The sequence below is a fragment of the Pangasianodon hypophthalmus genome, chromosome 21 (assembly GCF_027358585.1).
Source record: "Pangasianodon hypophthalmus isolate fPanHyp1 chromosome 21, fPanHyp1.pri, whole genome shotgun sequence".
NCBI classification, from domain to species: Eukaryota; Metazoa; Chordata; class Actinopteri; order Siluriformes; family Pangasiidae; genus Pangasianodon; species Pangasianodon hypophthalmus.
The window spans coordinates 6,655,896-6,671,417 of NC_069730.1; the positions used below are offsets into that span (position 1 = coordinate 6,655,896).

Here is a 15,522-nt window from a genome sequence, read left to right on the forward strand (position 1 = left end):
TTAAATACTAAACCTTTAATATGACAATATTCAGACTAGGGCATTTTGTCCTGCATTCTGGTTCCTGTATTTTCCATTTTAGTGCTTCCTCTGCTCACGCACACCTGATTCCAACTGAATAAGCAATCCAAACAAACCCGCTCCTCTACTATAATGCCGCCATTCATTTCTGAAAGAATGAAACACCATATAATGCTGCCAAGTCCCAAAACTAATCTCTTATCACACACACCTACTCTACTTGTCTGAACAAGCCAGGTGACTGCTTGCTGCATTCCAAATCAAAAGTAACTTTACATTACTCAGAAATATTAATTTACTGGAAATGCTGAGAAGGTTGAATAGATTTCACATTCAGATATCAGGTTGGCGGTTTCATAGTGACTCACCAGTAGAGCTTGGACCTCTCCACCAGAGCGTAGTTGTCTCCATCGCCGATGAAGTTGCGACAGTTCAGGCAGGTGAAACACTCGGGGTGATACTTCTGCTCACCTGCAACCTGAAAAACAGTTAACAGTTAATTAAGATCTTCGAGTTATTTAAGTGAAGAATAAAAACAACGGAGTATATTCTAATAAGAAATTAATCAACGATTGTTAATTATTTTCCTATAACATGACCTGAAATGTTTTATACCTCATATAGCACAGCATTTTGCCAAAGCTAACAATTTTTATTCATTAAAAAAATAAATAAAAAGACATACTTTTGGTACACTTAGTGTTTTGGATTGTCTGTGAAACAAATCAATTCCTGTTATTGCTTGCATTCTAACAGTTATAGATGGGTGTTCTCTCAGCTTCTATATTTTTTTCTCTTTTGGAGTTAATCAGAAAAAAAATGCAGCTTGAAGTCTCTCATAATGTCTGAAAACATAAAGGAACAGTTTTATCTTTGTCTCTTACAAAGTGCTGACACTGGAGACTCCTTCCTTAAATACTAAATAAACATCTCCATACTGATGTTTCTAAATGTTAAATAACTATTATACAATGGTTAGTTCCGGTCCACTAACGTGATTGGTCGAGTGGCATTCCATGAGTGCCTATATTTCCTGTAACTGCACTGGGAAGTTTTACTGTGTGCATCGCTTCGCTTGTGTGTGTTCGCCACGTAAAATTCCACTTTCTAGTCCGAAACCATAACTACAGTAGTGTTAGTGACATCATCAGCGGACATGGCAAACAATACTTTTCAGGAATATAACTTTTGACTTAAAATACTTGTCATGAAGATGAAAAGGAAGAAGATAAGCCAATTTTACTGGAAGCACCTTTAACAGGAATGTACAAATCCATGTGGCCTGCACAGAGCCCTGACCTCAACCCTACTGAACACCTTTGGGATGAACTGGAATGCCAACTGGAATGAACTGGAATGCCCCAAGCCTCCACACCCGATGTGCTATAAAGTGAGTGTGGCTTCTTCAGGATCTATTTCCGCTAGCGGAGCAAAAATAAACAGAACATTTGGCCATATTGTGTCTGAAATGTCACTTACTCAATAATAATTTCTTGCTTATAGAATGGTTGTATAAAAGAAATATCGCTTTAAATAAATACTTCAATAAAACCAACAATAATAATGTGAGTAAAAAATACTACTATTACTACTACCACTACTACTAAAAATATTAGTCATCTTCATCATCATCATCAAGCTTCAGAGTAAGACAAATAAAAGCAAGGGCGGAATTTAGTAAACAGATCTAAGTCCGCACACATGACCCCAGAATCCAAAAACAAATTATGCTTCAAACAGAAATCGATGCCCATTGATCCTGACACTGCTCATTCTAGCAGAAGAGTATCACTGGCATACAAATTTATTCTAGTCACTCAGTTTAGACACGCTCATTTACATTTACATTTATGGCATTTGGCAGACGCCCTTATCCAGAGCGACTTACAATTATCTCATTTATACAACTGAGCAGTTGAGGGTTAAGGGCCTGACGTCCAGCCAATAATCGACTTACAGACCCAGCAACTTTCCTTGCGTGACCCCTCACAAATGAGCGTTTTATTTGAATATAACAAAACAGTCACATAAGAATATTCACATCACACATAAAGACACATCACAGTCTTTACAGTAAACTTCTACATACTTCCTAGCGTCTATGAATGTAAAGTCAATATTCCAAGCTAAGTTATGTAGAACGATGCCCAAATTATGAAGCATAATCCCATGAATATGGACTTAATATGGAGGCTTGGACTGAGCTTGAAATAAAATGGCTCATCTTAGGGCAGCAAGTATGAGTCAGCAGATCCTGCTGAACACATTTCAGCATAATGACTTCACTCTCAGAATGTTATTATCAGGCCTGCTGGCTTTCAAGGCAAGCATTCACAAACACAAGGTCATTCAACTGGAAAGAGGGATGTAAACAATACGGACAGAGCTGGGCAGTATGACAATATAATACTGATGTCATGATAAGCTACGTTACAACCTTTTTTATTATTGCATAGCAAGTCTGGTATGTTTTATCATTAATTGTAGCCAAGAACTACCTACTTTCACAGAATATACGTAACCAATATTGTTAACCTCATTGGCATACATGCAAAGATATCTAACTGCTTTAGAAAAAACAACTTTTAACTTTGTATACATGGAGGAGAGAAGAGCCAATCAGATTGCATTCATCAAACTTATAATCATGCTGTCAATGTTTTGAGTACAATGTAATATATTGCCTTTATACTGAGAAACATTAGATACATTGCTAGATACTGAGATACATTAAAAATTACTGCACAGGGGCTGAAAATGTCTGAAAGGTCATCAAATCATTACAGTTTCCATCTAAATATCTTATATATTTTAACCGTATTTCCAAGAAGTCAGTAAAGAAATGTGAATAGCTGTTTCCATTAACTACTGTTGTATTTTGCATGCAAGAACTGTCATGCAAGAGAGCACTTCATTTCAGCGAGCACTGAGCTCTGTGACATGCACTGAGCTCTGTGACATGCGCTCACCAGGGTCTAGACACTGCCTGCAAGTCAAGCTGCAGTACATGGCACCTTGCACTTATTTTTAATGACGATGCTCACTGATACTAAGCTGCATGCTCAGGTCAGACATCCTTACAATCTCTATTAAAGATCCTGTTTAAACACCATAAAATCTTAAAAATAAAACTCAGCATGAGGAGTCCACTGCGTGCAGCATATGGCAGCATCCAACATAAACAGAGCTAAATAAAATGTTCCATGATGTCCCCGATTGCTTAATACTTTGGAGGTTACAAGTACCTAAAACATGTACTTGTATGTATGAAAAATATGTTATCAATGCATCCCTAATCAGTAAAGTAACCAGTGAATTCTGGTAAACACTCAAGCTCTGCCCAAAACTCGAGCTACTTCAAGGTACAGCCGTAGCAAAGGTGTGAACCACAGGAAACGCCCACCAGAGAGAACAGCCATGACGCCATCCTTCTCCTCTTTCTCCATGAATGGTACCATTTCATGAGAACCATTTGTCAGGCCATTTATGTGCCTAAAACCTCAGGAAACAACAACTGGCTGACCACAAACATACACTCTAACCACTTCTGCAATAAAGCAGTTGTCGAAAAACAGCATCTCATGTGGCTGAGAGTGCAACACAACATGACCAACTGTTTTCCATGCATGTAGGAGGGACGGCCAGGCAGTCCAAACACGCACTCCAAACTCATCAAGGTCACAGGAAGAAGACAGAGACCATAAGGTCCATTAGACTCATTGGTGCATTAGTCTACATCTGTGCCTCTCTTCTGTCTCAATGAGATTTGATTTTAGCCGGAAACTGTTTCAGCTCATGGTACACACTCTTGTAATAGTATAAGCTATCTGTATTGACTTCTGTATTAACATAGCTTGATAATGCTAAGTCTACACCAAAAGGAAAACTGCTGCTTTTTTCCTTCATTTTAAATAAATGCTCATGGCAACCAGCCAAATGTCACAGCCAAAAGTCAAAACTGGCACACATTTTTATTATTATGGGGACATTAGGTCATATAAAGAGATAAACACAGCCACACAGCCAACTGCTTTTACAAGGGCTTTTCACTTAAGCTTAACCTTAACCTCAGTAACCAAAAGAAAACCTTTTGGTTCTTTTTTTTTTTTTTTTTTAAGTCCTCCTGGACTTCAGAAAAACCTCTTTACAGTCTCACAATTACCATCATCTCTTGACATATGGCTCCCATAAATACAGCAAAACAGTACACTGGCACACTTTCTAACCAAGGATAAGATTTGAAGAAGGGTTTTATGGGAAATCCATCTTTTCTATGACATGCTGCTATGGAAAGTTTATAATACGTTCCCTTCTCATGTGAGTGCTTGTCCAATCATGTCCATGTGCTCTAAAAAGGTCAAGTTCCTCTTTTTTAATTCCTCATGCCTATGAACCATAAAAGTGGTGGACGGTGACCGCTATGAAAGCTCAAATTCAAAGAATGTGCTGCCAACAGTGTGAAGTGAGGAGGTGGGGAGTATTTAAGGGAAACATTCGACCCATAGTGTTAATCAGATACGCCTAGTAAAAGACTGTCTGAAGGTTGTGATGGTGCATGAGGTTTGCTAAACATGTTCATTTAGGCCTGACCTCAGTGTTCAATTTGAAAATACAGACAGACTTTTATTTATAGCATTCCTCTAAACCAATATGTTGTATGGTAATCCTGTTAAAACCTTACAATTGAGGAAGGAACTGTAAATGAAGGAATGAATGAATTCTAGTTCGGCACAATAACTAGTCTGGTTATCACTCTTATCTGCCTCTGCTGCTGCTTTAAACATGACATCATTGGCAGGTTGCATAGGAATTTCCCCTAAAACTAAAACCTTTCATGTTGGCAACCTTTCACTAGACATATCTAGTATTTCACTATGAACAGACCCATTTGTGACTCACAGACTGATCGATTCATTTACACCTTTTACGTGTATGACTGAAATTTACTGAATATTTCAATATTTGCATACGCATGTATTGAACATAGTTGTTTGAATTATGCTAAATGTTTTTTGAGGTTACATTTGTGTAAATAAATAAAGCTAACTACTACATTACCATTCATACTTTTAATAGCTAAATGAGTTTTTAAAAAGCATAGCTTAATGACTAGAGCAGCTGTAAATGAAAATTGAGTTTTTATTGACATAATACTATTACGTTAATGTGTAGAGGTTAAAATGCCAGCAAGGCAAATCTACTCAAAACAAAATTCCATCATTATTCTGAAAAAACTGCATATGCTTTGCATTCCATTTGTTTTTCATACGGAAATGTAACCCACTGCTAAATAAGGAATTTAAAAAAAAAAAAAAAAACAATAATGACAGGGAGGTGTGATGCAGCATGCTGTAAAGCAAAGTTACTGCTACTAACTCAAAGTTGATTATTTTCCTTTAATAGCATGCCCCGAAATGTTTTTTTCTCATATAATGCAACAATTTGCTACCACTAACATTTTTAAAAAATGTATTAAAGAACAACACATTGTATACTTTATCCATTTGTAGGTATGTTTCATGCTGTGGAATGTCCATGAAAAAGTTAGTTCCTGTTATTACTTACATTATAAACAGCTATAAACAGTAGTTCCCTAACCAGCCTCTCTCTTTTTTCTCTCTTAAAGTTAATAAGACAAGAAAAATGCAGCTTGACATGTTAGAAAAACCACAACTCCATCCTCAACACTTTGAAATGTCATAACTCAGTGTTACAAAGCACTGACACTGGAGACTCCTTCCTAAAAGTGCTAAATAAAGAGCTCACAGAAAACTTTACCATATCAACAATGACACACGGTTTTTAATCCATTTATTAAGTAATCCATGTATTATTTATTAAGTTGTTGCTATAGAAATGATAATGTAATAGAATTAGCACATGAATATAAACCTGTGGTTTGTTTTGTAGCCAGCACTACTTTCAGGGCTGCTGTCAGAGAACATTAATCAACACCTTCTGACCAATCAGAATCAAGAATTCAATGAATGCATGTTTACATTGATCATCTTGGAATATCAAGGGGCTTTAGGAGACTTTATCCAAAGCCACTTACAGGTGAGGTAGAATCCAACCCAAGCATCTACAGCTGAGTCTTATTTTCTGCCTTTTGGCCTGTCTGGGATTTGAACTCTAAACCCTGTGGTCTCTAGCATAAACCTATAACTTCTGAGCTCACTCACTCCCAACACTGCCTGGTTATTTATGATGTTCCCCAGTAGAATTCAAGTCTCAGAGGAGTTGCTCCTCCAGGTCAGTAAAACCTCCCATAGTAGAGTGAAAGTTGTAGTTGTCGAGTATTAAACTTGTTAGGTCACACACCCTCACTGATTACCTCCATCATTCATCTTAGCTTTATCAGGCACACATGTGATGCTCATTTTTCTGTCATTTATCTATATAAATAAAGTAGATGGAGATCCCACATTAGAGAAGCATTAGAAGCAGATTTTCCAGATGGAGTTACAAACCAAGGCTGCACGACCGTATGTATGTGATTCACTGTATATCACTAACAGCTGTAAATGCTACAGAGACATGACATCAGTCTTGTAAGCTCAGACACACATACCTTGATAATGGATGATGCAGAAAGTAATTTGGACACACAGGACCTGTCTAGGAATGTGGCTGAACGATTAAGGTCACTCATGAGCCATCTACAATTTAATATTTAAGCTCCAAATAAGAGAAATGCTGCAATCCTTCTAGCAAGGCTGTAATAAGGATAACTGAGTGTAACACCTCAAATTATGCCATGTAAATGCATAATGGATGACTTGATGCAGAGTGCAGCTGTATAAGATAGGCCAAGACTGGACCTGGCGCATGAAAAATTTTGCCAGACAAGATCTTCAGCACATGCGCCATTTATAGAAATGCAGTCCGACCCAGAACCACAGCATGCTTTCATAAATCATAAAAGATTCTCAAAATGACAGTATGTTAATACTCAATTCAAGGATTGTCGCATCTCATGAATATTCAAAGCCGTTCCCTAAATACAGCATCCCAAATCGTGTCCCTAAGGACATTCTATCTGTTTTTTTCCCTGAGTCTCCATGTGTCTCTCATGAATAGTTTATGTCATGAGTGAACCCAAGGAGACGTCTCGAGAGATTTGTGCTGACAGACACCCAAGCAGAAGGAGGAACGCCATCTTACCTTCTTATCCCTTTTCCACAATTTTAGACAGCAAAATCCCCATAAAAATAGGTCGCCCACCATGACAGCGACTAGGCTAAGCTCATTCTAGCGAAACACGGCGGTGTCGAAAAACAAAACAGAGCCAGCAGCCAAGAGAGGAGAGGCAATTCTCAGGGCAGTTCTCCACGCCCCCAGTGCTGAGCTCATCTCTGAAAGCATGTCACATAGCTCTCGTTCTGCTTTCTCTCCCCCTCTCTTTTCCAACCGCCCCTCTCTCTCTCTCTCTTTCTGTGACCTCATCACTTCCTGCCGAGCCCACCCATGTGCTTCTGCGCAGTGTCTTACTGCCTCCTCCCCCCACCCAACCACCCATTATCACACATTCTCACTCACACACACACTCACTTGGCCGGCTGGAATCAAGCTTGCAGTTAAACATAACACAAAACTCAGACTACAAGCAAAGGGTTCCATTTTTAACACTACGTACTGTAATTATTAATAATGAATTTACAATCAAAGTCATTGTCGATGTAAAAAGACATGCTGATTTATTTGCAACCTCTTCATACTGACCCAAAGACACACTTGGCTGTCATTTTCACAGTAACAGGATTGATTAAAGAGCAGCATGGTTCTTATTTCACAATGCATTATAAACCAGTGTGGTGCAGTTACAAAGCGTGTGTGTGCATGTGCGCATGTGTGTGTGTTAATGTTAATCAATGGTTTCCGGCTAGGCAGCCTGGTCTGGTGTTAACAGAGGTCAGTTTGCTATCACTGCTTACATTCATTTCAGTGGGCTTTGTATGTTCAGACAGCACATTTAATAACATTTTTATAGACAGACTTTTAACTTTTCTAATTGTAGGAGTGAGCAGATGTGAAACAGCACATTGACACAGTCTGCTGATGAGCAGTGCTCTTTAGATATTGATTATTATTCAATCATTCCATTATTCAATAAGACAACTGGACAGATGCCTTGGGGTGTGGTTCATCTTGCATCTACTATATATGTGTGGCAGCCTTGAAAACCCTTTACATGGTGAAATTTTGACATCTTCTACTATATTCTTCTTCTGACTATTGACTATTTTTACCACCATGTTTGTTAAACTAGCTCCATACTCCATATCTCAAAACTAGCACATGACCCAAGATATCATGGGGTCACACAGCCATCATGGCAATTACTAAAATTTTTACCGTGACTGTTGTATCATTGGGCATAAACAGTCATGACAACTCATGACAGCGTATGACATCTTCCATGACATGTTCAAGATGATCAAGGTGACTTCCAAGTACTCAAAACTAATCGTCACTACAACTTCCTGGCTCTCGGGCAAATGTAGAAGTGACCTGTTGTAGGGACAGAACAATTGTAAAACAGGCTGAGAGACTAAAGAAAGCTACAAAAATGTGACAAACACACACTAGATTTATGCTGGAAAGCTCCTTTAAGCTGTACAAAGAAAGGAATGCTGATGCTATAACCAGCAGTGTTTGTAGTAACATAACCTCTTAGCTAGTCATCTAGCTAACAATAAGTATAAATTTAAATCATCTCCTGAACGTGGAACATGAATGTGGAAACGTGTTGTAAGGACAGAAGTGGTTAAGCCTTGAGTCTATGATTTGGATGTCTGTTGGACATAATTATGTAATTAAATTTACTAGATAACTAATCAACACAAAAAGTGAAATATGTATTATTATTGATTATTATTATTATGTCAACTGCAAACCTTAGACAGTATTAACATAGTGCTATTCATCAATGGGTTCTATGAAGATATCAGACTAGACCGCAAGTAAATGAGTTAACCACATTTTAGTAGAAATATGTAGGAAGCAGTGCATGTACCCAACAATCCGCTGTATTTTTGCCTCGTGTACACCACCTTTCCTTCTTTTTGAAGCTTTTGATACTAATATTGCAAAGCAACTCTTAGCATAATGTACCTTTCCAGTGTGTGGGAACGTTCTGAAATGAAATATATTTCATTTCCAAAGAATCTTAATTCTAATAGTAGTGTGACAGACATTACATTGTGCTATATTCATTAACAACAAAGAGCTGGAAGAATACAGTTCATGTTTGGCCAGGGCAATGGAAAGAGTGAGCAATTTAGCCACCATTTTTAGTTTAAAACTATGATGCTGTTCCAGACCACAGGAGGGGGGAAACATATACACCAAACATCATGGTGTATACAGTGTTTATCTATTTCTGCTGGAAACCACAGCATATGTGTCATACTAGAAACACTGGCAAGCTAAAGCCACTAACCAGTATCATCTTTTCCTGGTATTAACGATCAACGGGAAACTGAAAACCAACATGTAACCACACACCTGAGACTGACAACAAATGCAAAAGTCTGATGATATTGCAACAGTTGAGCAGCTAACTTTGTTATTCCTAGACTTGATTCAGATATATCACTCATCTAGGCAACAGTAAGACACAAACAGTCCCTTTGTGTGAGTGTTGCCTCATGCCGGTGGGAGTTGTGTTTGTTACAGAGGTACTTTCCATGCACTTGCCTCGGGAGAGACATGTGCGTGTCACGGCATTTCAGAATATTACTGTATGGTAAGCAGTGTGAGAAAAATACAGTGTCATGAGCTCTTACAAAATGAATTACAAGATTTAGTTTTACTTTTGGTAACAAGTTGGGACTTTGCCAACAAAAATTCCTAAGTGCAATTTAAAAAAAAAATCTGTGAAAACAGGAATTTAATGATGCTTTATGCCATTTTATAGGAACACAGAAAAGAAAGAAAATGCTACTTTGAAAATGCGCTATTTGTGTGTCCTTTACAATGGACACTTCGGCAGCACTCAAAGAGGCTATTCAAAACAAAAATAAGTGTAGTTTTGTATGGCACAGGCATAGTTTCTAGCTAGAAACACTACAGAATACAAGAGTCATGCTATATTTTGTAGTGTATGCCCACATTCTAAACAGCAGATGGGTGATATTTTAGTCTCCGGCATCGGCTAAAATACCGCCGCCGAGCGCAGAAGTGAAAATCTCATTGGCTTAACTAACTTTGTGATCGTATACAGAGAGACTTTTGAACCCGTAAAATGGGGTCACTGGCCAAAAAAAGTTGAGAACCCGTCTCAGATGTTGTAGTTAGAGTCAGTATAATAATTTCATATTGTTTCTCACTTGCAACACCTAGAAACAAACAAAAATTTTTTTTGAAAGTGCAGATTCTAAACTAGTAAACAGTGACATAATTGTGTTTCTAAGTAGAAGATTTATTTTATTCTTATTTAAATTTAATATAAAGTGTCTGTGAGGTTGCCGGAACTCTGTAACACTGCCTGAACAGCTTCAGTGCACCTTGGCATAGATTCTCTAGAACTGTGCTGGAGGGATGAACAACGTTCTTCCAAAAATAATCCCTCAGTTGGTGCTTTTATTATGGCGATAGAGAGCGCTGTATAACAAACACTTCGCTCCAGAATCTCTCATCAGCTGGGTTGAAATCTGGTGACTGTGAAGGCTATAGCACATGATTGACCTCATTCTCGTCCTCACCAAAACATTCAGTGAGCCCTTGTGTCCTGTGGTCATCCTGGAACACATCACTTCCTTCAGGACAGAAATGTTTCATCATAGGATAAAGGTGATCAGTCAAAAGAGCTCTGTATTGAACTGCATTGACTCTTCCCTCCAAGTGAACCCAAACCATACCAGCAAATTTCCTCCCACAGCTTAACAGAGCCCTATTTCCTATAGATCTATATGCAGCTGTCTCTATAGTCAATGTTACTATTGAACCTTGAGCCAGTTGAATAGTCTTTGTTACTGAAGCTCTTGCCTTCTGTGCCTCAATAATGGATTCTCTTTCAAACTCACTTGGATCTTCTCCTATTGATACAAATCAAGACCAACTGGTGCTGGTCAGTTTTTTCTTTTTTTTAAACATGCCATATGTATCATTTTGTTTAACTAATTGTGATACCCAGAATCTTTTCTGAAATATGAATATCATTACATTGACCACACTTAATGGTGGTAAAATTAAGAAATTTGCCATCAATTAATTAATTCTGAGAGCTCTGGATGTCCTGCCGTGGAGTCAGACAGAGAAAGAGGCGAGACAGAGTCTGCCAAGGATGAGCTCACTGTAGTCTTGGCTCAGGTCACACAGCATATAAATCACTTTCTGTGAAAGACAGATGATGAAGGGCACAGTGGATTCAGATATGGGTTAACCCTTAAACGTTAAATTATAAAACAGGTAGTTTTGGTTCTAAAATAAATGTGATTGGCTGAGGCGTGTTGAAAACCATTGTAAAATCCAAGACATATACGCACATCTGTGATCGTGTCACAATAATTGCAAAATGTTTCCGCTTAAGCCATTGTCCTGTCCATGCTGCATTGCATTAAAAGTGCAAAAAGCAGTTATAACTATTCCAAATTAAAACAATCATTTGATTAGAGATCAAGTTGGGTTAAATCATAATCCATTCACTGTAGATGCAGCTGTACTATGAAATGTCTCTACTATGAAACAGAAGGCATAATTTCATATTCATTTGTAATTTTCCTAATTCAAGCAAACAAAGAAGTGATCATCCTTCTGGATGGTACTGACTGCCAAGGTTTACATTTTGTCTGGCCATCGTCTATCAAATGCAGTTACAGAGCTACAGCGTGCGACATAATGTGATTGCTTCAAATGTACAGGAGGGTAAATGTCAATCAGACACTACAGAGCTGAGTGAGCTTGCAGAAGGAAGAGCATGCTCCGCCATCTTTAATTAACTTAGCGTAGGAAGTGCGAGTTTAATTATGGTGATTGCACTCTACTGCACAGGCAGTGTGTCTATAAATCGGGGTGTGGACTGGGATTAAAGTGACAAAATTGTAAAGCTGGAAGGTCAGTTACAGGGGCTATGCAGTAAATAGTTTTGGTTTCCGGATTGTAAATTAAAGAATGTTACATTGCACAGTTTTTCATTATGAGTACTGGGAGAAAAGATGTTGCAATGTTGCAATAATGTGAGGTTATTTTATCATCCACCCAATTCCTTACAACATACCACAATGTTACACATCATAGATATTTATACGACAATGTTATACATCATAGATATTTATGCTTGAGTCTCATTCTAGCGCTTAAAAATGTGTGGAATGATTTCACAGAAATGTGGACAAATTCTGCACTTGATTAAAAAAAAAAGGGAACTGCTGAGGAACAACACAACAGTCAATATTACATTTTAAATGCAGTATTACCCTCTTCCATGTAACTGTGGTCACGACCACCAACTGAGGCTCCACTTTAATTTTTTTTCTACTTGAGTCTATTTTATTCATTCTTATATTATTGACTTGGCTGAGCTCATCCTTCACAGCAGGCTTCATCATTAAGGCACAAGACCTTCGCTAAAAGGAAGTCTGCCCTTCCCTTCTAAATATTGTATTTACATAGTATTTAATTAGACATGTTGCAAAGAAAGCCACAAAGAGTTTAAGATTAAATGAATGTAAACTTCCCTCTATTCCTGTTCAGGCCTACAGTATCATGATCAAACACTATCCATCCCAAAGACCTGAGTAAAATGTCTACCTCCTCTGAATAACATTATATAAAAGAATTTGTTCAGCTTAAGTACCTGTCAATTTTTAAGTCGCTGACATGTTGCAAACTGAATGAAAATAACTTTATACGACATGCATTTTCATATATCCATAATATATATAGATAATAGACAATAAACACATGCTGAATAAAAGAGCTAACAAAAGACAACCTAAAACAAGAGCGCCCCCTTCTTACAACCAGCACAAACTTTCTCCTCATTACCATTATCTTTTCTCATCTCTCTGAATTATACATACAGCCTCTTTCAGCATCTCGAGCTGGAAAACAGTGGATTACTGTTTAATTCATGGGGCTCCAGCACACGTGTGATACAGTGCTCATAACTGCATCAATGCTGTTTTGTTGGCCGGTGTAACAGGAGAGGCTGTGTGAAACGCGAAGCTAGTCTGAGATGGAAAAGACAGTAGAGTGTAGATAGACGGTAAGACTAAGAGAGTGAGATATAGGCGATGTCTGGTTCTGTACTATTTACCAGATGGTTGTGAGATCAAATCTTAAAATTGCCATTACTGAGCCCATGAGAAAAAAAAAAGAGCTAACCTAATTTCTCCAGTTTAATGTACCAATTCCAGTACCTTCCAATTTGAAATTAGTGGCTGGTGGTATTATGAAAATACACCACCAAACACTTTATTAGGAACACTATACTAATACTGGGTAGGGCCTCCTTTGCTCTCAAAACAACCTCAGTACATCAGGGCATGGATGCCACTTGATGTTGGAAACATTGCTTTGAGATTCTGGTCATGTTGACATGATTGCATCACACAAGTTCAGGTGGACTTTCATGCTGTGAATCTCCCGTTGTACCACATCCCAAAGGTGTTTTATTGGATTCAGATTGGTAAATAATGGGTAAATTATCCAATCCCTGTTCTTCCCATAATTGAAGTGAAGTGAAGTGACTTGTGGCCAAGTATGGTGACCCATACTCGGAATTTGTGCTCTGCATTTAACCCATCCAAGTGCACACACACACCGTAGTGAACACACACCCGGAGCAGTGGGCAGCTTTTTTTGCTGCGGCACCTGGGGAGCAGGTGGGGGTTCGGTCCCTTGCTCAATGGTCTCACCTCAGTTGTGGTATTGAGGGTGGGAGAGAGCGCTGGTCATTCACTCCCCCCCACCTACAATCCCTGCCGGACCTGAGACTCGAACCCACGACCTTCAGGTTCACCTTCGGGCTGCAAGTCCGACTCTCTATCCATTAGGCCACGACTGCAAATTGCGGCCATGAAGGGATATACATGGTCAGCAACAATACTAGAATAGTCTGTGGCATTCAAGTGATGATTGATTGCTATAAATGGGTCCAAAGTGTGCCAAGAAAACATTCCCCACAACATTACACCACCTCCACCAGCCTGGACTGCTGACATAAGGCAGGTTGGGTCCATGGATTCAAGCTGTTGGTGCCAAATTCTGACTCTACCATCTGTGCGCCTCAGCAGAAATCGAGATTCATCTGTAGCCTTTATGTCAGCCTTTATGTTACTGTAGCTCTAACCAGTCTGGCCATTCTCCATTGACCTCTGTCATCAACAAGGTGTTTCCGTCCACAGAAGTGCCACTCACTGGATGTTTTTTTCTTTACTGCACCATTCTGAGTAAACTCTAGAGACTGTTGTGCATGAAAATCCCAGAGATCAGCAGTTTTAGAAATACTCAAACCAGCTTGTCTGGCACCAACAATCATGCAATGGTCAAAATCAAGATCAAAATTTTTTCTCCCATTCTGATGGTTGAACGTGATTACCCAAAGCAGCTGGCCCATATCTGCATGGTTTTACGTACTTCCACATGATTAACTGATTAGATAATTGCATGAATGGGTAGGTGTACAGGTGTTCCTAATCAAGTGCTCAGTGAGTGCATATCACGATACTCATCGTTTTGTGATACACAATATAAAATACAATATTTACTGCAGAGTTACCAACATTGCTAACAAGAAAAACTTTACCAAATAAACCTAGCATAAGTTGTATGTTTTTCTTTTCAGATGTGCACTGAGCAACAGTAAGAAACGAGCAAGGCAGAAGTCTGGTGTGATTGCTACTAAATAACAAGATCTCATCCATTTTTTAGTAACCAAAGAGACCACAGTCCCGCACACTTGGTTTCCACTGGCAGTCCAAGGTGCATGATTTTCCTAGCAATTGTGTGTCTTTCATATCATGCATCCTTTCCCCTTCGTTGCATTGGCTTTTCTGCCAGGTGAGTTTTATTCACATTTTGTAGTATGAGCACTGCTTCATTTGAAAAATCAGAAAAGCCTAGTTTTCAAGTGGTTCTCATATAGTGAACGGTTTCTATATATGAACTAAATGATTATAAATAGCAAGATATATTTAAAAAATTGAATCAAAAACTTTATTTGATGTGACTAGTCTTGTCTCTAAAACTATAGTTTTCTCACAGTTTTAAAAGGAAATAACGGAAATACTTTCCGTTTTGGACACAATAAACTTGAAAGATAAATTTTAAAAATGTAATTAATCAGTAATTATTTAATTACCATGATGAGCCCAGTGGTGATAGGCTCCGAGCAGCCGTGACATAGCTCCCCAAACTTAGCCCAGTAGTCCTTCCTACAGAAGAGACGTCCATCTTTCTCATAGTACCAGCGGGACAGAGAGGTACTGCATTCACAGCATCTGTAAGAGAGGTAACAACAATAAGAAGCATGTTGTTATGACTGCAATGCTTCAA

General features: G+C 38.5%; 1 protein-coding gene across 3 annotated transcripts in view; it reads right to left on the reverse strand.

Annotated features, from left to right (window-relative positions):
• Positions 1-15,522, reverse strand: part of limk1a (LIM domain kinase 1a) — a 56,064-nt gene that overhangs the window by 12,206 nt on the left and 28,336 nt on the right. For 2 of the 3 annotated variants that reach the window (XM_026940873.3, XM_026940874.3), the window contains 2 exons: positions 15,329-15,467; positions 390-499 (listed from right to left, as the gene is read on the reverse strand). In XM_026940873.3, the coding sequence (XP_026796674.2) occupies positions 390-499; positions 15,329-15,467 (249 nt within the window). Of the gene's footprint in view, positions 1-389; positions 500-7,185; positions 10,409-15,328; positions 15,468-15,522 lie in introns of those variants that run through there. The other variant, XM_026940876.3, reaches the window with a different exon arrangement.